This window comes from Salminus brasiliensis, chromosome 10 (genome assembly GCF_030463535.1).
Source record: "Salminus brasiliensis chromosome 10, fSalBra1.hap2, whole genome shotgun sequence".
NCBI lineage: Eukaryota > Metazoa > Chordata > Actinopteri > Characiformes > Bryconidae > Salminus > Salminus brasiliensis.
Genome location: NC_132887.1, coordinates 33816818 through 33841550, shown reverse-complemented (window position 1 = coordinate 33841550; position 24733 = coordinate 33816818). Strand labels below are relative to the sequence as shown.

At 40.1% G+C, this 24733-nt stretch overlaps 1 protein-coding gene across 1 annotated transcript; it reads right to left on the bottom strand.

Moving 5' to 3' along the window:
* Positions 1 to 1147: 1147 nt before the first annotated feature.
* On the bottom strand, positions 1148 to 24006 carry pals1a (protein associated with LIN7 1, MAGUK p55 family member a). The gene is made up of 14 exons (XM_072689914.1): positions 23882 to 24006; positions 12609 to 13158; positions 10225 to 10433; positions 7423 to 7500; positions 7128 to 7277; positions 6869 to 7030; positions 6598 to 6675; positions 6293 to 6476; positions 5486 to 5557; positions 5292 to 5363; positions 4573 to 4740; positions 3852 to 4054; positions 3660 to 3770; positions 1148 to 3385 (listed from the first exon to the last, which is right to left on the bottom strand). The coding sequence occupies exons 2-14, from the start codon at positions 13090 to 13092 to the stop codon at positions 3209 to 3211; spliced, it is 2148 nt and encodes a 715-aa protein (XP_072546015.1). The 5' UTR covers positions 13093 to 13158; positions 23882 to 24006; the 3' UTR covers positions 1148 to 3208.
* Positions 24007 to 24733: the final 727 nt, after the last annotated feature.

The following is a 24733-nucleotide window of genomic DNA, read 5'->3' as shown; positions in this document are numbered from 1 at the left end:
GCTTTAAATACCATCACAAGTCACATCAGAAGTCACCTGAGCCTTGAGTAGTCAGGAACAAAAATTCTGTACGTTCTGACCTTCTTTTACATCGTGTATTTGTTGCTTTTTCATGTTTGACCGTAACTCAACTCAACCCAGCCATCCCGTTATGCAGAACAGAGAGGGAAAACTGTTTCTATTCAACGTTTTATTATAATAATACCAAGATTTTGACTTTTTCTGCTGAGGAGTCACATAATTTGCTTAATATGCAGTCTTTCTGTCCAAAAAGTATAGTTGAGCAAGAAAACACTACAATACTACTACTGTAACTGTATTATACACACACTACTGATGAGTGTAGATTGGCAGTTTGCATTTGGGATGCAGCCTCTGTACTAGAGAAAGGCAACAAGGCCCATACCTAGTCAGGGCACTTGATGGCCCATCGACCTGAGCTATGGCTATTTAAATCACATGCCTCAGAACTAACCCTGTCTCTTTACCTTCTCCGAGTAAATGGTCACCCAGCCCGACCTGCTGAAAGATTGGCAGCTGAGGTCCCCTCTACCTGCGTCAGACCAGCTGCCACCTACCAGTACAACCAGCATGCTGAAATTTTGTGCAGCCCTATCCTCTAGCTCATACCTGGCGCCAATAGATTCATGCTTATCTGCTCCAGAGTGTCCTATTCCATTGGCAATAATTGTCTAGTGGGGTGTGTGCATTTGTACATCTGTGTCATGGGTGCAACTTAAAGCAGCTAGTGTTTATTTAAAGGGGTGCCCACATTCATTTGGACATATAGGGTATATGTACATGAAATATATATATCCGATACCAGCACCAGCCCACAGTTACCATCCCCAATATGAATATTGTTGTCCTAACATTAAAACCTTTTATCTACATTTTCTGTGGTTTTGATTTTTTTTGGCATAATAAAATATTAAATTTGGCAACATGTTTTAAAACATCATGACATGATTATTATTATTATTATTATTTTAAACATTGAGCATTGAAAGTAAAGAAGGTTTTTTTTTAGTTCTCCTGTAAAGTTGCCATTTCAAAGACAAGGTTTCTTTTTGCAGGACAGTGTTTATATATACACTTTTTACCCATATTACAGGCCATACAGGCCTTGAACAAAGCAACACAAAAGCTCTATCAATCTGGTTTTTAATAATTCACATGTATAATTCATACAAAAACAGTTTCTCAGACAGAAGTGATTCTTATTACATTCATTAGTTCTACTACCAGTTAATTGGCATGTAACTAGGTCGCATGTTGACTGTCTGCAGTCCGGTCAGAACCAGTGCAAAACATGGACCAATAACATGGAGTAAAGCTAAGCTAAGGTGGGTACTTTGTGTGGATGATCTATTTTGTACATAAAAATATATAAGTTGCTTTCAAAATACAGTGATTATATTAATTAAAAAGTCAATAAAGCTGTTTCCAGTGTGTGCGCTTAAGTCACAGGAGATAACGTGCCTGCATACTGCATTCCAGTGACAGTATTTCCTTCAAACAGGCTTCATTTAAACTCACAAATATAAACAATCGTTATTCTGAGATTCTTCTCGATTATAATTGAGTTTCAGAATCTACAGCACATGCTCTTATAAACTCTACAGAGGAAGACGCACAGGCCACGCATACACACGCACTATTTGTTTCTTACCCCATATAGCACTTCAACTTTGTGAACGTTTTTTTTGTTTGATCGACCAGACATTATGAGGAAGCACATGGTTTTGAGCCCCTCACAGGTAAGAACACATGAACCCTGCTTATGAAAACATCCAGATTCATACACAGCACAGAAGGTACACTTCCATTTCGCAGTGACTCCTTGAAAGAAAGGGAACAGACATTATTTTTAACTTAAGCACAAGAAAAAAAAAAAAACTAACTAAGACTAGGCTGGTTATACTCAGTAGGTGAACCGCGCTGTATTGCTTCGAAATACTGTTTACAATACTGGTCACACTTCTGAGTTCTGGAAGTGCATGTGAATACTGAAACAGAAAGCATAGACTTGCACTGTAAAAATACACACAAACACACACGCACACACACACACACAAAAGGAAAAAAAAACAAAACAACAAACACCTTTAACCTGACGCTTACTAATCACACAAAGTCTAGTTGCTCATAATCACAGTGTCGGTTGCCATAGGAACAACAAGGCTGAGCCACTTGGGATGGCGGAGGCTTTGGGGGTATGCCACTTTAATGTTCATTCTTTTCTGTGGCACCAGAGCTTCGGAGTTAGTGTTCTTCAGGTGGGATGGAGCCAGGCCCTCAAAGTCTCAGCAATGCATCACACAAGAGATGCAAGACAATGGCTCCTTTACTTCATCTACATCTCCATTGAATGTGTAGGGAAAGGAATTTACCTATGATGGACCCTTGTCAGATAACCCAAATCATCATCATCATCATCATCTTTTCCTTCTGAAAGAGGCCATAGGTCGGTAACTACCTGAAAATTCAAGTTCAGGCACATGTAAATGAACAATATTTTTTTGCAGTGTTGCAGTGCATTGTAAGACTATGCCAATTGGTTTTAGAGCGACTGCAGAGTCACCTGAATGATAGTCGGGGGGGGGAACAAATGACAAAAAGCAGTCACAGCAGTCAGAACCATAAGGATATACCTAATGAACTTAGAGACAGCTTGCAGCACCTGGTTATTTCTCCAGCTGACTGATGGACTGACTGCAAAGACTCAAGATGTTAATGACATCAGAGACCTGATCTGCAAGGATAGTTTAGAAAAGATACAGGAACCACATCCACATCGTCCCCTGACATGGTTAAAAATACATCATGTATATTTACAATTATAAATAGTCAAAAAGCAGTATAGAAGAACTAAAACTCTATTGCTGCTACCAAGTGCTGGTAATTTTCTTACATAGCTCCGGAATGTGGGTAGTTAATTTAGTGTGGAAAACAATCAAAAAGGGGAAAAAGACAACACGGAGGAATATCCACAGTGTAGTGATTCAACAGAGCAGAAACAGTTCTGTCCAGCATTTCAATGTTTAGATTGTGGTTAAGTACAGCTACAGAATGCAGTGTCCTGACATGACCCACAATCAAATGTCTCCAGTCTTGCAGTTCCAATTAACCACACAGCAATGTTCACACACAGTCTGTTAACCATTACATTTTTTCCTCTGTGTTTGTGCACCAGTGAAGAACCATCTCAGCGCAGCCAGGACGAAGGAACCCACTGAGGCTCAGTGTCCAGTTTATTGATGAGACGCAGAAGTTCCTGGTAAGCCTTGTCCTGGTCAGTGTTCACAATGGCAGCATCAAACAAGTGGCCAAAGTTCTGCTCCATCTCCCTGGCTTTCTCAATGATGTCCCTCAGCTCCTCAGGCTTCATTAAGACGTTGAGAAGAGAAGACAGTGTTACAGTGAGACTATAATAAGCTACTATGAAGAAAAACAAAAAGCTTCTTAAATGTGGCTAACAACTGAAATTTATTTTAAAACATCTTTTAAAAACTTATAAAAAAGTGGTTGTCCTATGCCTTCGCTCTAAAAAAAAAAAAAAAAAAAAAAGCTCATCAACTTTTTATTTTAAAGAATGTACACAACACAAATTTGAATTTGATTATCCCTTTAAGAGTGCAGAAAAGTCTTCTGTTTACCTTTGGGTTCTTGTTATCTTTAGCTAAGAGGGCACGCAGTCGTTCCTGGGAGGGTGGTGCGATGAAGATAATGTAGGGTTTGAGGTCAGAGCTGCGCAAAACCTTCAGAGACTAAGGAGAAGAGCCAGTCAGTAATAAGATTAGGATACCTTACAACAATTCAATCCTCTCTTTATTCTTTCTCTTTCTTACCTGAGTGTGCAAACACAAGAGGCAGATTTTGCTGCTATTGATGAGCTGTCGCACAGAATCTGTGCTAGTGCCATAAAGGTTCTTCTCAAACTCTCCGGACTCAATGAACTTCCCTGCTGCAGCGTCCACCTCAAAGGCCTGGCGAGACACGAAGTGGTAGTCACGGCCATTCACCTCTCCGTCTCTCCGGTTCCGTGTAGTGTCTGTTGGGAAAGGAGTCTCTTACAAGGGACACATTGGATGAAAATAATGCTGAAAACACAAATTTTTAACTGCTGTTGAAGGGTTAACTATTTAAAGCTATGACTGCATGCTGTACTGCTCATACTACACAATACTTATTGCTGGTCAATCCTGAAATTTAAGCTGAAGATACAAACTTACAAAATAAAAAACGAAATAGTTCTAACAAAGTTAGAATTTGAAGTCACAAGTAAGACATATAATGTTTTTTTTTATTATTTATATACGTATATACGACTAAAATCTAATGGCTGTGTTCCTCTTAAGCAATTGCTTTCAGCTGAAATAATTACAATCAAGTGATCATGCAAAAATTATGACAGGGCTACTTGAAATCTTTTGTGCGGTCAGTGTAAAGGTGTACACACTTACTCATGCAGAAACAGGAAGAATGAGAACAATAACATTGTTTGCTGTTGCATAATTGTTTAGTCATGATAGTGTGCACTCAGCATCAAATAAAAAACCCAATACTCACGTGGAACAGCGCCTCCAAACCGGTCAGGGTCACTAGACAGAAGTCTTTGTCTCAGTTCATTCTGTCCGCAGTTTGGCGGGCCAATCAGAGCAATGGGGCGCTTGCGATTGGCTGGCTGGTGATACAGTGCCATCTCCTCATAGGTAAGAATCTCCTCGTTGTCATAATCTAATAAATATAAAAAAGTGAGATTTACACAGATTTATGTTACTATGTTCATTGAGAGAGCATTTGAGAGGGCTCTTTCTAGCACTGTTATGTATGCAGTAAATTGCCAGTTATTGACTGAACCCTGACAGGACACTACAAGAAATGCATCAGCCTTATAGGATCTGCACCTTTAAATTCAACACCTAGACCAGAGGTGCAAAATCAGCTTTGTGCATTTCTTGCTCAAGCACACTTGATTTAACTCATCGATTTACTGCCAGGTTTAGTAGGTGTGTTAAAACATCAGCAAACTGCGCTGAATTCCCACCTTTGGTTCCTCACCCCTGACCTACTCCCTTTCAGATGTAAAACTTGAGCAAAACACTTAACAAGGGGAGTTTAACTAATTCCCTTCCCAATAAGACAACATTTAAAACAGGAAGACATTTAAGGAATCTATACTATATAGACGCAGTATATATGCATTTAGAAAGGACACATTTAGCATTTTTACATTCTCATTGATTAGGTATCCAAAGTAATGAGAAAATGAGCCTAAGCTAACTCACCATCATTTTTGTTTGCATTATATAGCAGCTTCTTCCGTTTCTTTTTGTTCTTTTTTGCGCACCACAGCTTTCCTAAAAAATTAATGAGATTAAATACTTATCACTATAATCAAAATTACTCAGAACAAAATCAGTGCAGATAAATAAATAAAGATCAACAGTGGATTTGTGCGTGTATGTATACCAGTGCTTACCTGATTTCTCAGGCTCTTTATCTTCCTCTATTGTTTGTTTCATTGCTTCTCTTTGCTGCTGGAAGCTCTTGCCTAAACAATGAACAAAAGTTTTATGATCTACCTCAATGAGTTCAAACATTAGAACCACCTGCCTAATATGCTGATTGGTCTTTGTGCCACCAACACATCTCACTCTACAAGACCTATGAAGGCGTCCTATTCTATCTGCCACAGAGGTATTAGCATTAGATCCTTTAGCTCATGTCAGCAGACAGGTGGATTCCCCATGGATCTGATGTGCACCTGGTCACTTGAGTGAAGTAAAAGGAAACAAGACAGACTCATCAGAGCAGGCTTACAATTTACTTTCATTGCTCCAATGCTTCTGTGCCCATTGTAGGCACTTTGGATGGTTGACAAGGGTTAGCATGGGTACTCTGATTGGAGCTACACAGTTGGGCATGATAAACTGTGGATTGTGAGATATTCTTCCCATAACCATTACTTGAAAATACTGATACTTGTGCCACAGTAACCCTTCTGTAGCCCATCAGAGCACCCCACAAGCCTTGTTGTTTTGAGATTGTGGCAGTACTATATAGCTCTTAGTGAAAACTGCTCTTCAAGCCTAACCATTTCTTCTGAACCACACGTTGACTGCAAGAGTGAACTGTTCAGTTACTCTCTAAGGAAACATCCTAGACCTTGACATTAACAGCTGTTATGGTATAACCATTTTTTTGCTTCACCTAGCAAACACTGGGCAGCATAGTAGGCAGCTAAATTACCTTGACAAACACGTTAAATACACCACTGATCTTTTACCTGGTACCAGACCGGCCAGAGGCTGGTTATCCTCATCTCCGTCTCTGTAAGCCTGCCACCAGTTGGGGTCATCTTGACTGATGATGTGAAGTATGTCCCCCTTTTGGAAGCAAAGACCCAGCTCTCGGCATGGTACATATGGATCATCAGAAGGATCATAGTCAAAATGTGCCTTCACATGGACCTGGGTATAGACAAATGGGCAGGCAAACAGAAAAAGAGGGAATTCAGCAGTCCATATTTAAATCATAGAACCATGATCCTTGTGTTTCAGTTATGAATGATCTACTATATGAAGAACTCACCACAGTCTCTTTAATGGGAGGAGGTTTTGTCTGTTGGCTTGGAATCAGAATAAACGTCAACGTGCCATGCATCTCCGCCTGAGAAAAACAAAGATCAAGAACGTTTTAAACACGGGTCTGTGTAAGATTTCCAGTATTTAGTTAATTAATTTTATTAATGTAAACCATTATATTGTGATATTTAGAAAACAATGTGATACCGAATGTTATCAAATACCATCCAGCACGTGTCTTCATCCCAAACCTGAGTGTAAGGGCTCTCGCTACTTACCAGGATATCAAAAACTTCGTTGACATCTTTGCCACGGATCTCCACGCCATTGATCTCTAGGATTTCATCTCCTTCGTGGAGCAGCCCACTACGCTCAGCTGCTCCTCCTTTCACAATTCGACTGATGATCACACTGTCCATATCGTTCCTCACAGTCGCTCCCTATAAAGAAGCACATACTTCTATTGTACCAGGCAGATCAGGACAGAAATGGTAAACTAAATTTACACACAGAGGAGCACATAAGGGATTTTCTCACCAGTGGAACGTCCTTAGCTTTCTCTATGCGAACAATTTTGACAGTCTCACCCCCCCACTGTGTGAGGGTCTCACATGGGCCATCAAGAGGACTGAAGGGCTCTGGTTGCATCTCCTGCTCTGCCACACTGTCATGGGCAAGCATGAGAGCCTGCAGATGTAGAAAAGAGAAATCGAAGTGTTTAACCTTTACATTTCAGCACACAGGACTAACATTGTTGGGGGCATCTCTGTTAAGGGTAACTCCACAGAAGTAGCTGGAGCAGAAGTGTGTACAGATTGTGAACAATACTGACCTGCACATGAGGGCTTCTCAGCAGAGCGCTAAGCTCCAGCCCCTCCTTCTGTGAACTGTTGTGCAGCATGGTCTGCACCTAACGGGAAGAACAACACAGCTAAGAAATTAGTGTGCCTCAGAGAGAAAAGGTATAAAATAATTTCTTAATGTAGGACTTAAGAAGCCAACCTGTGAAAATGTCATTACATATAAGCTACAGATCCACCTCAAAAGAAAATGTGATTTACTTTAACTCAACTTAGCAGATTGATGTACTATGTTTGGTCATGTTTCTGATCGATTATTTGAACTGCACATCTATACAGAACTCTTTTAGTGGCCATTAATAGGAGTTAACACCTCCTTCCCTCTGCAAGCGGCAAAAAAGAAAAACACTACCAATGACTTTATCTGACACAGGGTACATAAAAGGCATATATGCCAAAAAGGTTAAGTATCCAATAAGTAATCCCCAGTTGTATTTAGACATGAGGTCACAAGATGGCCAGCTTCCAGTGTAAAACAGGAATATAAAAAAAATAAAAAAATAAATTCTTCAAAGAAACAAATTCAAACATGGTTTGAAATTATGTTGCAAATTCAATTATCCTATTTTACCACACATCTCACAATATCTCTTGACAACCATGCAACTCCTCTTGCTAAGTTAACAGCATTCTAAAGCCCCTTAGTAGGCCAATTTTCCACGCCGGCTCCATGACTATTCACATTACCACACTGTTGGCACAATGAAGTCAGAAAGCACCAGACAGATCATGGAGGAAGTAAGGTTCCGGGTTTCACTTGCTTTTATTTCCGTACAAAGCTTTAGTTCAGAAAGTGTGACCATAGAACATGAGACAAGTGCCAATCAATTGTTGGGGGGGGGGGGGGGGGGGAGATGTGTTGCGTTGATTTTAGGGAGCAGACTTAAAGTTAATAGTGGAATGCTGCAGCTATTTTGGAAAATACAAGGATGGAGGCTACGGTGATACGGCTATGTGTATCATTACTATTTCACAGCAGCAATATACTACAGTATCAGGTATACTATAGTATCACCCCCCCCACCCGACTGTTGAACACAGGCAATGTTAAGGTGTAACAGTGTGTGGACACGATAAAGATGAGTTTTTGCTAATGAGTGTACTGAAAAAGACTGAAATAGCAAAAAAGAAGAGGTATGTGCCACAGTAACACAAACAGGCTTGTGCTCATGGTGTTAAGAAACAAAGCTAAAAGCACCAGTTGTGCACTGGTTCCCCTTGGCCCAGTGAGGAAAGATGGCCATTGATAAGCAAAAATAGTACTCTGGCCAGGCCTTCTAGTTGTGGCTATCCTGGCCCAGAGAGAGAGGCTGCATTGTTAGAGGCCAGTTCAGGTCAGTGAGTTTGGGCCCTAATGAAGGCTCAGCACAGAGCTGCACTGTGCCTGTTATTGTCCACAAGCAGAAGGAAGGAGAGCAACAACAACAACAGCAAGCTTATTTGCCTCTCATTAACACTTCACACAACACTGACTCCAAGCAAAAGGCCTTTCTCCTACATTTAATTAGCGCTCATGCTCCTAGCTGATCAGTTATGACGTTCATATCCCCTGAACTTTACTTTTATCTTAAGCTCACGCCAAACACAAGACCTTTATCAACAACAGACACACTGAATATTTTCACTGGCGGAGACAAAACATGGCAGAGAAACTCTGACTGTACAGCCTACCTCCACAGGCAGGCCTGCATTATATCCAAACACAATTCATTATCATTGAATGAAATAACAGATACCAAGGGCATTTAAGGAGATACTGATAAAAGTTAAATTAACACACACAGGTGTTTTGTAGAACCACCATTAGCAGCAATAACTTGAAGTAATTCTGTATTTCTGTATGACATTACCAGTCTCTCACATTATAATGAAGGAATTTGGCCCACTCTTTTTTATAGCGTTGATTAAGTTCATTAAAGTTTGTTTTTGTCTGACCTTGGGGTGAATTTGCTAGGACGTCTAGTCTTTGAAAGACTGGCTACTGTCTTGAATGTTTTATATTTGTAAATAATATTTCTCCATGTAGAATGATGGGCTTCTCACAGTTTGGAAAATGCATTATTGCCCTTCCCGGATTAAATAATTACTGCTCCAAAATCACTATTAAATGTTATTCCTCCATAGCATTGTGTTAACACAACTAAATGCTCCACATCAGCAAACGGCCCAAACTCCTGCTTTTATAGGGGTGGTCACACTTGATGCTGATGATCAATTAACCAATGGTATTTGATTAGGAGCACCTGACTGCTATTTACCTTCTTAATTCCTACAGAAGTTGTAAGGGTGTCTTCAAATTTCACACTACGTCTGCATTTTGTCCTAGTTTTTTGTTAAATAAATACTCACATGGTATAATTTGTCATGTGTTGTTGTTGTTTACATCATTTTAAGTACCAGATGTTTTTTTCTGATGTGTAAAATTATAGAATTCAAAGAGGGTGTGTGTAGATTTTCACAAGACTGTGTATGACTGCACAACTAAATACAATTCTGTATTGCTGTGACAAATTATTTTTAGCAATAAATGACCACAAGACACAAAACACCATAAAACAATGTGCATACCCCATTGGTGCAGTTAAATCAGAGTACATTGCTCTGAAGGTCTGGTGAAGATGATCTCAAAATATGGTCTCAAATAATACCGTTATAATGAATTACATTATTATTATAAATTATAATACATAAAATTCAATGTATATTATATATATTAGTAGCATGGATAGGTTGATATTCATAAATACTATCAAAAACAAACGATGAGTGCTGACCTCCTGTGCAAGGCTTTGGGAGCGATCTGTGAGGGGAAAAGGAGGACTTGGTCGGTTCATGTGCAGAGCCACAGCATTGTGGATGTTAAAGGCCTTTTGGAAGTCAGGCTTCTGTACCAGCTGCAACACCAACTCCACATCCTCCTGACTCTGAGTGTCTCCTAGAGAATGCTGCACCTGCTTCAAAGACATCAGCAGCTCCTCCAGCTCTACATAAAAAAACAACAACAAAAAAGAAGTCAGACTTACATAAATAAAATAATCTGAAAGAAAGCTGAGGGCAGGTTGCTAAGCGTTCCAACAGTGCAAACGGTAGTTAGTGAATTAAATAACAACAGTACATACCTCTCAATCATTCATCCATAACAAACACAGATACTGGCTCTCCACATGCCATTCATTAACAAGCATTGAATGCCACCACAGTAAGTAGCCTAAATACCAAACGACTTAAAGACACAATCAAAGTCCATATCTGACTGTTAAATAGTTATTTTTCTATTAATTACGCTGTCCTGTCTGGAATTCCTTTACTTTTACCTCTAAAACCTTTTCTTCTCTATGCTGAAGGCAGGGCTAAGAAAACCATGGGAATTTACACTGGAGGAGCTGAAGAGGGAGTTTATTTATGCACACTTTTTTTTAACTCAATTAGTAGGCAACTGATAGTGGATCACAAACCTCAGAATGTTATGACCTCTTGATTTTTTGGGGTGGAAAAAGGGAACAAATTCCCCTCCCAGAGTGGGTCAGACTCCAGGTGAATTCAGAGGGAGTTAGAAGTAAGGAATGTGAGGACAGTAGAGAAATTAAAAAAAACAAAAGTGAGACTGGAAAAATGGTAAAACAGTGCAGCTGGAACAGGCTGAGTCAGAATGTCTCATAAGAGGCATTTTAATTAAGCTCCCCCTTGCAGGGTCCTCCCCCTTGCAGGGTTCCTTTCTTAGGAATTCTCTCACACACACACAGACACACACACACACACACACACACACACACACACACACACACACACACACAGACACACACAGACACACACAGACACACACAGACACCTTACTTGACCTTCATTAGAGTTCCTGCTTCCCTTACAAACTCCCTCCCTCCCTCCCTCCCTCCCACACATCATCTCCCTGATAGAAGTTCTACTAAAAACTTAATAAATCCAACATGCCAGTAAGGTTGTATGGATTTCAATACATACATACATAAAAATGTAACCTTGAATAGTGTATCGAATTTTTAACCACTGCCACCGAGCACAGTCAGTGATTAAAACTAGGAACCTAGTGTGATGCTTTCGCATGATGTACATGACTTCATAAGCAAAGGATAATACGGCAAGTGCAAAACAAGAAACTAAGGAATCCCATTATTCATTCAGGTTCATTTCTTCTAAGAAATGATCAACATCTGGCAGATGTTTTAATGAAAACAATACATACCATATATTATATTAATTTTATGTTTAGGTGTTTAAGTGATGTGGGGCTACTGCCATTGTTACACCCCTATTACAAGGCATATCAAAATAGTAGGGTAAAGGTTAAAAGGAGACTTTACTGTCATTGGTATTACATGTGGTACATGGGGTGGAACGAAATTGTGATCTCAAGGTCTCAGCTACACCCAAAGAGCAATTATTAAATAAATAAAATGACAGAATATAAAAAGGGTAAAAAAGGAGAGAAAAAAGGAGAGAGCAGCAATATGATCACAATATATGAAAGGAATGTAGCAGCATGAATGAATGATGAATGAAGTAGCATTTATTTATCACATTCCAAATATTGTGATATAAATGCTAAACTGTGCACTCCTAGCTTGCGGTCTGTTACTTTATGCTGTACGACACTCCATCCAGATGTGAGAAATGTAAGAAACGGTTAAACACCTAAGGATACACATGCACAAATTTAACTGTTGAACAGGACTGTATGTGATGTTGCACAGTGACAGTTGCAAGACTCAGTTGCAAGGCACAGCTAGGAAGGAAAAGCAAACATCACAGAAAGACAGATATAGAAAACTGAAAGATGAGTAAGAATAAGGCAGCATGTACTGCGACTGACTTCATTTGCTTTCTATGCAAGTCTTTCTTTGGTCCTTGATTGCTCTTTGCCATCAGTAATATGATGGCAGTAATAATCACTGGCCTGATTTGCCTCTGATAAGAATGAGCTCACTCATGTCTCCTGGTATCTGTGGACAAGTGTCCTTCTGTTCACCAGTATCAGTATTACAATAAATTTTCAAAACCATTTCTAATATTATCTGCCTTTGCTGTATTTTGCATCTCTGAACCATAGGCTCACTCTTTTTGACAAAGAGGAGGAGGGAAGGAGGCAGCTAGAGCAAAAGGTTTACAGATAAGTATCACTTACCTAGTAGTTTTGGCGCTCCACTGAAGCCTTGTAGTTGTCCAAGAGTCCCCCAGGTGCCCTCAATAGGCTCAAAAGTGGGGTTATCAATGCCCACCTTTGGGTTTTGTGCAAGCTTCTTGAGGCGCATTGAGGCATTGAGATCGAGCTCCTGGCGGGTGCGGCCCTCCTCCTCCCTTCTCCTGCGGTCCTCCTGATGCTGGCGGATGCGCTCCAGCTGGGCACTTCGACGGACGGGTAGAGTGCGGGCACCCAGGTCACCTGGGCAATCCACAGCCATCTCCCTGTGCCACTGGACAGGCTCATCTAGGGCCTCATTCGCACCACCGCCACTGCCACCCTCTCTCCTCTCCTCCGAATCGTTCACATGGCCGTTCATGTGGGAGGTGGTCATCATTCCTGCGCTGCCTCCCTTGCAGGCGTGTGGTAGTGTGCGTGAGGATGTGTATGTGGATGGCGTGAAGCTTAGGAGGGATGAGTTCTGCATGGTCTGAAGACTGGGGCCATGACAGCGAGTTCTTGGTTAATAATGGCTCCAGAGAGGGAGATTCACCTGGACAGAGCGGAGTTAGAGAGGAGAGTTACACTTTTTGAAAAAAGACAAAAATTATTTTCCTTGAAGGCAAAAACAACAATGCTAAATCGATGAGACCCTAATATTGATCACCTGAACAAATATTGAAATACTGAATATTTAAAAATGTTTTTAAATGTCAGAATGCTCATGATTTTGATCATGATGGATGCACAAAACCACCAATTACAGATGAGATGCAGATGACAGACACACAATTCCACCAGTTAGACACAAGACGCAGAGGTGAGTTTCTGAGTGTCAATTGGTGAGTTTGACACAAAACATAGACGGATGCACAAATCCATCTACTACAGAGGTGAGGCAGATGACCATGTATCTCGACCAATCTTTATAGCTTCATACGTCCAGATGTGAGCTACGTATATAATCTGGCAATTAGATGCAGGCTCTACAGATTCAGGAAACATTTGAACCGAATTTCGGCACTGTGTTAACGCAAAGATGTTAATATATATAACACAGAGAGACATGGCTCGTATCTGACTGCATTAACTAATAGCCATGTTAAGTAATAAGTAATGATAAATATAATATTGTTAATAATGTTTTTTGTTTTTTTTTGCCAACAACAAATTAGTGACATCACATTATAGTACAGACACAATAGTATATGTTACAATACAGTACACCGCATCGTTACAGCCTTACTAATAAATATTGTAAGTCAGCATGCAAGATTTATTTTACCCATGTCCACAAAGAAATAAACACCACCAAGAAAACCGAACATAACATGAATATGCACAGTCTTCTCTCAAATACAGCCCTTTCCTCTATCATTGATAGGCTCTGAGGTGGCCTTGGGATCCTGCTATTGCTGCCAGCTGTTTGAGACAGACCAGATCTGCCCATTATCTGTTCCTTTTATCATCTGTATTTCAGGAGACACTTAAGACAACCCCCAGTGCCCAGCCCAGCCCAGGCCTACCCAACCCAACTCATGTGAGACCTAACCTTTGACCCTTTAAGCTTACTCCACCTTCCTCTACGGTCACTAATGCAGTGACCAACAAAAAAAAAAGTGTGAGTCACAGCCTTGTCATCTCTTAAGTCATCAAATGAGACTGCAAAGTGAATGGTGAACTACAGCAAAAAGTCTTGACTTAGATAGAGACTGGGTGTGGCGTACACAGAGACCACACGCAAAACGCAGAAATGGTCTCATAAGCGCGTCAGCGGTCATGTGACACCATGTCGAGGATAAAGGATAACCTTTGTCCTTTTCCCTGCCCCTCCTCCTCAGTCTGCTGCATTCTTGACTTTTCCAGCCAAATTCAGAACAGGCTGACATGGAAAGGAAGCACCAGACCATCTCATTGGGCATTGTCTACAGACTTTGGTCTGCAGACAGGGGTTTAGACCACCGGCTCAGAAAGAAACTGAAACTTCCAACTTCTCATCTCCCAGCTCAGCTTTTTAGGAGTCGTTGTTCTGATATCAGCTCTCCAAACACAGCCGCCCTTATCTTCAACACCATCCCTCACTCTCTTTCTCTCCCTCCTCTTTCACCTCCTCTCTAATGGTTTGCTCCCCCATCCTTTTCTGCCCCTCCCTTTCTGCCTCTCTGCTGAGAAGAGATTACTGTGCCGCGCGACTGCCCAACGCATTGTCATGGCAACAGCTTTGTCAGTGGGCTGGAGGTCCTATGGCCTGAGAACTGAAGGAGGGCAAACCGCCCCCCCCCCCCCCCCCCCCCCCCACACACACACACAGAGCTAGGTGGGGGTCTAGGTGGGGCTCTTCCTCACCCGTGCCTCCTAGTGAGCTGGGTACAAGCACTCAGGATTGTGATGGGATGTCTCAGGGGCACTCTGGGCAGTCAGGCCTGGCCTCTTGGTTCCTGGTTACTGCTCCCCTGAGTATTGGAGCCTGTGCTCTCAGGGCATTCACCAGAAACAGAGGGAGATGGCTGGCAAGAACTTGGGAGTATAAGGAGGGACAAGTATCAACTGCATACATTTTTTAAAGGACTACATTAATGCAATGTAGGGCGGTAATGAGCTGACAGACAAGGAACAGACAGATTGAAGTCCTTTTCACTACACAATGCTAAGATCCCTCATGCTACATTAGCCAACCCTTTTGGCACCTGTAAAGTCCCTCTGGCTAAGAGCATCTGTAAAATACAACAAATGTAAAGTTAAATGAAAAATGGAAATATTTATAAATGTTTGAATAGGTTATGTTACAGATTGAGACCCCACACAGTCTGAAGTTCTATTCCAGTTGGATTAGTTTATCAGGAGGATGTCTGTTTACTTATTAAAAAACAAAACTTAAATCTGTACAGCAAACAATTATTGTAAAACAAAGTGATTTAAAATGTAAAAATAATAATAAATTAGTGTTTAATATCTAGCTATTTATCTTTAGCTATTTATTATCTATCTACTTATTTTAACTGATTACTGTGTTGACGTTACCAGTTGGTAAATTATAGTTGTCCTCTTATCCAAACTTTCAATTCCACCTTTTAATTATGCAGCAGTTATGTTCTGCTGCTGAAATGTACATAATATGTGCTGCACTATTTAAGGTGGAATGAAGTGTCCGAATCAGAAGCCACCTTTATAGGGTACGAAAAATGCAAAATGCTTATCTATTTCTTGTCTTGGACAGGGCTCACTTGCAAAAGAGATTTTTAACCTCAGTGTAATCCTGGTTAAATAAATCACCACACAATAAAATAATTATTACACATTACATAAGTAATCAACAAACAGTCACAGCTATCAATTCAAAGTGTGTACCACTATACACACTATCCACGATTTGACTGCAGCGTTTTTAAAGGAACTAGAAGCTGAATGGTCTGGTAAGTCAGTCAGACTAGATAATAAGAAATTAAACACTATAAAGTTTAGAACAGTGATTTAAAAAAAGTTGCTTCCAAACATAAGAAATCAGTTTCGAATGTCTGTTTATAGAAACTGCTCACTAAAAATCCAGCAAAGTCTTTATTAACAGCACCTTACCTAAGTTGTAACGGGGTGCATTATTTGTATAAAAACAAATATTGAATTAGCAAAGGCTAACAGTCAGCGAAAAGGGGGCTGGATTGGGGAGAAAAAAAAAAAAAATCTCTTTACTTGGACATCTCTTTAATTTGTTCTTTGTGGAAAAACACAGAAATGGGATCTCTACTGAGTTCGATGAAAAAAAACGGCAGGTAACCTGGCCTGCAAAGTTTTCTATTAGGAGGGTAAAAAAAAACATATATGGCCAATTCAGGCAAAAATAAATCCACAGAGGAGCGGCCTACCCGTTGGTCCAATCATTCCAAGACAGCAAGGTCGATTCCTGGCGATGCCTCCCTGGTGATCCGTGGCTAGGAGCCCAATCATTCTCCTTAGTCCTTACTTTCCTCAAGGAAGAAGAATGACCCTCCCTCTTCCCCCATTTCTTAAGTGTGATGCTTGCCGACAGGAGCGCTGGTTAACTGATGCAATAGAATATGCAGTCACTGCTCTGCTAAAAGCGGACGTTGTGTCTGTGTCTGGCTTCAAGTAACCTGAAGAAAGTATGCGCTAACCTTCACTCTTCCTGTGCTGGTAGCCTTGTGTGATGCAATGACTAAACTGAGGAGAAAATCTGAAAGAACAATAACAGTCCAAAGGGTATTCAAATTTGAAATCATTCTGTGTAGTAATTATCTCTATCATTAAGTAAAACTGGCAATTATAGCCATATAGATAACCTTAAAAACTCACACACACACTCCTCCCTCACATCCTATTCCACTGCACACTGATCTTTCTGAGGTCAGATGTGCAAAGATGGAGAAACAATCCCATGATGCAAATGGTAGGAATGCAAAGCAGCCTGGGAACAACATTCCTTGGTAGACCAGACCAGTATAAGGGCTCTATTGTAAGCACTTTATATGTATGTGTGTGAAAGAGCGATAGAGTGAGAGGAAGAGAGAAAGAGAGACAAAAAGAGTCTCACAGAGTGTGTGTGTGTGTGTGTGTGTGTGTGTGTGTGTGTGCGTGCGTGCGCACAAACTCATACAGACTTAATCACAAAATACTTTCGTGATCAAAATACCAAGGTTACAGCATGAAAGGACAGGAAAGAAGAAAAAAGGAGCGTAAAAACAAACTGATAGTGGAGTTCATAAAGCATGACTGCTTTCATTAAGCTCTCAGAGGCTTTGGTAAGATACAGCTGTGCCACTATCGACAGGAGAAAATCCAATTAATCTTTCCTACAAAACGTAAGAGGATTGTGGGCTTACACCTCGCCACAGAAAGAGAGACAGGCTTCAACACACCTGTGAGCACATCACAGTTTTTAAATGTGATGTCAGCATCTAGGCACTGCTAGTGATGTTATTTCATGGGGCTTTAGATAAGAACCTAAACTAAAGAACTAAAGAACTAAGAACTAAACTAACCTAAACCTTTTTAGGCAGGAACTACTAAAGCTATCAGGCTGGTTGAAGAAATTGCAACAACATTATTTCTAATACACTATTTACTGTTACCAGCACTGGCAGCTAAAATGACAGCTACATGAGAGACCGCATTCATATGATTTCATATGATTTACTGATTCCTGATTGGGTTTTTTTGCTGCCCATTTGACAAACACACAGACTGACAGCAAACCTTCCCAAACAAATCCCAAAGCATTTGCTCAGCACCAAACGTTTTGTTGGGGGAGGCAGACAGAGGACTAAAACAGTGTGCCGATCAATGACAAGTTAATATATGCCCCCTCACACGTACGTGCACACATCCCTCATCCAAACGGTGAGCTTAATCATGTCTGTAGAATGCCCTCCCCCCTCTTGATGAGACGGTACTTGGTTGATGTCTCAAGACACAAACAGTCTAGAGCCTCATACCATCTGCCACTCAAGAGCTTAAGCAGCCTACTTCAAACCCTCTAGCTCTATTCAGCACTCGGCTGGCCCAAGCTCAGATTGCTCAAGGTCCAATATGCTAACACCCTTGTCTAGTGTTAAAGAAAGCAGACACCTGGACAGCAATCTTGGCAGACAGTCATCTTTTCATATGGATTCAGGACACTCAGTAACTCACACTATACCAGGCCTGTACTGAGATTAGTTCTCTGTTGAGCTGTGTTAGAGCGAGCAGCTGTGTAAGCAGGTTCAGGACTGCGTGCAGGTGTTTTGAAGCATAGCAGGTGCAGGGGGCAAACCCAAAGGCAGTGGGTGGGCACATTCTATATATATATATATATATATATATATATATATATATATATATATATATATATATATATATATATATATATATGGAAACTGACAGGTGATACACTAACTTCAGCAAATATCATAAATAGCAATATTAGTAGTGATTTGTGATCGAACATAATATATTGTGGTGCTAATAAGACTTCTTCATACAGTTTAGAGTGATTAGGTTCACCAATAATTACTCTTGGGAACTAGAAGATGCATGTCCACAGTAGATAGTAGAGCTGCCTCCACTATTGTTTTTCTAGCCTTGCTAGACTCTCTCTATGCTGCATCACATCAGGCTAGTGATAATCACAGTTTTTAAGTCAATATTTATAGATCTTGGGAACAGCATTTAATTAATAAAACTGGACCCAAGACTGATCCTTGTGGTACACCTCTATTTGCAGTGCATTACGTCTGATTTACAATTACCCAGTCCTACATAGTGTTGTCTGTAAATGATCATTTTACATCCATCATATCTTAATTTTATTGATTTGTAAAATTCCTGAACAATAAACCAATTTTGTTGGTTTTAAATATCCATGCACTACAACCCCAGGGATAATGCCATAATTACCCTAATAACAAATTTTATAACTGCTGATGTCCAAACTGATACTAATCATAGATTCAGAAGTGGGGATGATAAATCAACGTTTTGTAATTTTGTAATAATGTCCTCTCTACAAACTGACTTATACTCAACTTAATGGTATAAAAAAAGTATTTGCACCCTACAGCAATCACCACACTGCCTCTTAAAATACATAACATTCTAATATATCAATAACAATAAGAAACTGGCTTACAACTGTTAATATAGCATCCTTACACTTATTAATTGTGACCTGTTACAATCACAGCCAACCTCCATCTATTTATCTAGCCTCTTTTCTGTTCACATGACCCCTGCTATCTCACCAGCCTGAAGGACATTGAATCTAAACCAAACAAGCCAATCGCAAAGAGAGGAATAATGTGGAGTATTCATGTGAGACAGCGGGTCGATCCTTACTCCAGTGACAGGATGGACCAGTTATACAGACATGAAGCGGCTTGTCCTGAGGAGTGGCATCAAGAGAGAGACAAAGCAACTGCAAAAGCCACTGAACTAGGGAGCTCTTACATCTCCGCTTCTCAACTATACCAATAGTCACATACTCCCAGACAACATAAACAAAAACAAAAAAATTAATTCTCAAAATATTCACTTTTGGTTTTCGCCTCAGTCAAACAAAGGACACTGAATCTACTTGCCAAAGTAATCAAAATAGCCCTTAGACCCTAAAGAAGACAAAGTAAAAAAAGCTCAGTCACTAGTCTAACACTTCCACGGCTGTCACTACAGAGGAAAAACAGACCAGGATCATTATCTTCTCCAAAGCTCCAGATCAACATTCCAACACTTGATGCTTACGTACCAAAAATTCCAGATTCCAGGGCTCTCAGCATCGCAATACGTACCACTGAGTACCAGGAGGGAGAAAAAGTTTGCACAGAGAAGAAAGGCAGAGAAGCCCAGCAACAGGATAGAAAACATGACCATAACGACATCTTAATGTGGCAATGTAAGAGATTAAACCCACCAGATAATACTTTATCATCTATGGTTCTACACAAGCAAAACAGGGTGCAAAGAAGACATTTTCTACAGTACAAGTATTATTACATGTGCATTATCTATTAACAGAGTGAAAAACTATTTATACTACTCCGTAGTGGATAATGTAAAATACACATATAAATTCTGTAATTGATGTGTAAATGTAAATTTGCACGTCTGTGTGAGCGAAACGGACACCCCATTTAAGTCTTGAGACAGAACATCGGGCATGTGGCAAACGTATAGTTACAATTAAAAGTTATTGCTTAATAGTTGTATAAACGACTGAGAAGAAAGCTTCTACACATTGCATGGTTGGGTTGTGTGTTTGTATCACGGTTTCGGTCGATGCTAGGTAATTTATAGCAAACTACAATTATTCATCTATACCAGGGTAAACGTATTTTTTTATTTCAGGGTATCTAGGTCAGAGGTAGGGATAGGCAATATGGTAAAAATACTATATCACGATATTTAAATACGATACATGTAATCACAGACTAAAAACATCAGTAGCAACAGATAAACTACTATTCAAATCCTCTCCCGTACTGAAGAGCGATTTTTCAACATCTGCTGCACTTTATCTAATTAAACCAGTCTAATTACACTGTTAGTAATGAAACCTGCAGCTGATCAGTGTTTATTAAGCACTGACAGTATCCTGAGAAAAGCTTATTATCACGATAACAAAAATTATCACCATACAATAAAATATTGTCATATTGCCCAGCTCTTATCAGATAAATAATAAATGTCATGAAAAGGGCATTTTAATTTTCCTACACAGACCATACACTGAAAAATAATTAATTCAGTATTACTTCAATATTTCCTTTTTGGCTGAAGCATATGGTAACCCACCTTACATGCACTTGGTTCAAATCTATAGCAACTGTGAAAAACTCTCGGTTTTAATAAAAAGCATAAGCTGAGAATATGAAGACTAAAAGCAAATAAAACAGCTTGAGGGTTAGAGCTGCACTAGACCATGACCTTCAGGTTTTACTGTGGATATATGGCGTAAAGTTGTTAATATGTAATCCATGAGCAAAGGACTTCATGTGAGTTTCTCAGAGAGCAGAGCAGACATAGGACATCTGGGTGCGTGTTCGTAGTGTGAGTCAGTGTAGTAGTAAATAATTGAAAAGACCAATAGGTGAGAAACCCAGCCTGGTCTGCACTGCCTCTTACGTCTCGCAAGCATTAATATTCAAAAGACTATCCTAATGCTTACTTCTTCATGCAACACTGTGAAAACAGAACACATGTGTCTAAGGTCTTTCAATGATATTTTCAGTTATGGACTCCCACACTGGCATTACAGCATGTTTCTTTCCCTCACAGACACCCCCCCCCCCCCCCACATACACACCCAAAATGAACACAAAAAAAAATCCAGGTCTAGACAGCAGAGTGGGCCTAAGGCATTACGGACTGAAACACTTAGGAATGTGAGTAGGGGGTGGACAGCAGTAGCTTGGTAATTCATCTATGTGGTGGTACATAAGGGAAGCAGAGACAGGCCAGATTGAGAATTCCTTAAGGAGCACAGACGGATCAGAGAGAACACAACATTACTGTGCGTCCCTGGCCCAGGTCCCTGTCCCTTGCCTGCATCACTATGGATGTGCTAAGTGGTCCTGTCTTCACCTATCATTTCTCCTCTTGCTTACAATGTGTACATACCTGAGAAAGACCCAATGGTGCTCAATTAATGTCATTCATTATTATTATTTTTTTAACACAACCCCTTTGCTATTAACACTATACTACTACTGGCTAGGTCCTCATTTTCTCTCCAAACAGTCTCAATTTGTCATGCCATGGAATGTTTTTTGTTCTGAATAAATTCTAAATAACTTCTAGAGGTTGTTATGCATACAAAAACCCAGGAGATCAGCAGTTATAGAAATACTTCAACCAGGTCATCTAGCACCATCTGGCTCATATTGGTATGGTTTTATGAACTGCACTGCTGCCACACATTTAGCTAATTAGATAGTTGCTAGCATCTCAATAAGAGCTTCAGTGGCACACAAAGCTAGCAAGGCTGCATGTTCATTTTATATACAAAGTTTAACAGGCCTACAACTTAGCTGATACACAATCCATTAAAATATCTACTGGACTGGATTGGGACATCTCTAACAAAGACACAATTTGTAACATTAAACTTATTATTTTACTTCATACAAATGCAATTCAATGCAATGCCATGCCTTTATAAGTATTTTTTGTCATAATTACAAACAAAATTGTCATAACTACGAACAAATATGCAATTGTGAGATGCTAGTGCGAGTTTCCTCTTTTTCAATGAATTTGTCCTTTCCATCATGTGCAGGACTGCACCCCTCTTCTATGCATTAGTATTGTGTTTTGCCGATAAGGATGTTCAGCAAACCTCTGCGTAAATAAACAACACTGCATTCTCCAACCCATGCTCGTAATGCTGTGCAATAAGAGTGCTAATGTCCTCAACAAGAAAAGACCTTTCTTCTCTTCATAAAAAAATCTATTAGCACCACAGGAAGCCAATGACTTCATCCAAAACCACTGCTCCTGTGGAACTTCCGCAGACCTGTATCAGGGGTGTGGCTGTGTGAAACCAGGCTAATGTCGAAGGAAACTGCCTAATGTCTGAGAACAATGCAAGTCCATAATGGAATTCAGGGAACAAGTGTCTCAAAAGGTCTCTTCAAGGTAATTTCACTCTCAGAAAAGGTGCACAGTGAAAACCATCTATTGCACCAGACTGCAAACACAGTTTCTCTCAACATGCATTTTTTATATAAGATGAATGCTTGGGAGACTTTCCCAACAATCACATTTGCAATCTAGGACATTGCTTGACATTGTATAAACTGAAACTGTTATAGTGAAACTACTTTCATTTTCCTCAGCGTTTTTTTTTTGTGTTGGCATTCCTAATGAGAAGAGTTAATAAGGTGGAAGGTGAAATATTTCAGATATCCAGATCAGATATCAGTGTTCAACATCAGATACAAACACTCAAACGGTTTTTGCTTGTCAACAAACTTGAATGAAAACCACATGGATAAAGTCAATTGTGTAATGTGGAGTGTGTTTAACTCGATTAGCAACAATAGGTGGGACCTAAAATAGAAACGTTTTAGGCATTACGGAGATTTGACGGGCATAACTTATTGGATGATTTAAAAGAAAACGCTCATGTTTTAATTTTCACATGAATTTTACAGATCCAATTCTTTATTCTGGTCTACACGTAGCACTAGCCAGTTGGTTTCGGATGTCCATCCATGCCTTACAGGTGAGACATTAAAGTGAAACTAATATATGTAGCTAGCTAAGTTAAGTTAGCAACCTCTTTCTAATACAACCTGACCGAGCATACATGCATTTATAGATGTAGCTAACTATTTAGATATCTATCGAGCAAGTTCGCCAGTTATCAGGTGGCACGCAACAGGTTGTTGTAGCTACTGGTTGGCAACTAACGTTAGCAGCTCGAAGTTAGCTAAGCTAGCTGTTTGCCATTTTGCTGTGCTAACGACTCAAAAGGACAAGCCCTGTCCAGTGGCATTCATAAGATCAATTTAACAAGCGGAAACCGTTAGCTAAATATTTCAACGGGAGAGCTTCCAAAGCAGTGGTATAACCGTTCCGTTTCGACTCGTTTTCTAAGAAGCGCTTAAGTTTTAAAGTGGTTAGCTAGCTAACAGGCTAGCCGACCACTTCCCCTGCCGAAGTGCAGCACCGCTCTTGGCAACCTGTTGCGAGGGACACTTTAGCCAGCGAGCGGCTAAGCAGAACGCCAAACATATGCGCGCTTCGTCATTAACGACTGAAAGGAGGAAAACGAAATGTTTCTAGCTTACCTCTCGGGTTGAAAAACGGTAGTATCTCCAGTAGTAGTATGTTTTGGGGTATTCCGTATAAGCCGTATCCGTCACAGACAACAACATAAAAGAGTGTTACGCGTTCGCGACATGTTGTGGTAAAGTGAGACTCGGGCCAGTTCGCGAGGAAGTGACTCTACAGCGCCCTCGTCTGGCACTCGGGGACAAACTGCAGACAGACAAGACCCTCGTGGACAAACCTGAAATGGCATTTAATATGAACTGTCAACATCTTTTTTTTTTTTTTTTTTTTGTTTTTGAGGGGCTCTCACAAACCCAAAGGTTTAATGTAATGCCTCTTCTGTTTAACTGAGCTTTTTTGCAAAACAACCTACTTATTGACATTATATATTGACATTTTTACAGATATATTTTATATGGGACAATTCTGCCAGACTGTAACCGACAGAGGCACAGAAAATGTATTAATTTAGTATTTTGGCAAAATTGTTAGAGTTGTGGGGCCCAGTGTAAAATCCCTAGCCTACATCTAGTTGTATTAAACATCTTACAGCAAGGAAGACCACCTATTCAGCATTAGTATTAGGACAGTCTTAATGTAAATCAAAGTAAATAACAGCTTTATACGTGGTTGTAAACTCCCTGCTTAAAATATCTATATCAAGCTGGTGACCACTGACATTACCGAACTGTTGCAATTCTCCTTTTGTTTTCACAGACCTCTATATTTATGCTCTTCAACTCTTCTTCAAGCATTGTGAAGGTCAGTGAATGTTGTTTAGGGGTTTTTCTTCACAACTACCTCAATGTTTCTCTTGTTAACTTTTTATTTTCCTTGACGGCAGTGGACAATGTCTAGCTGGCTGTGTC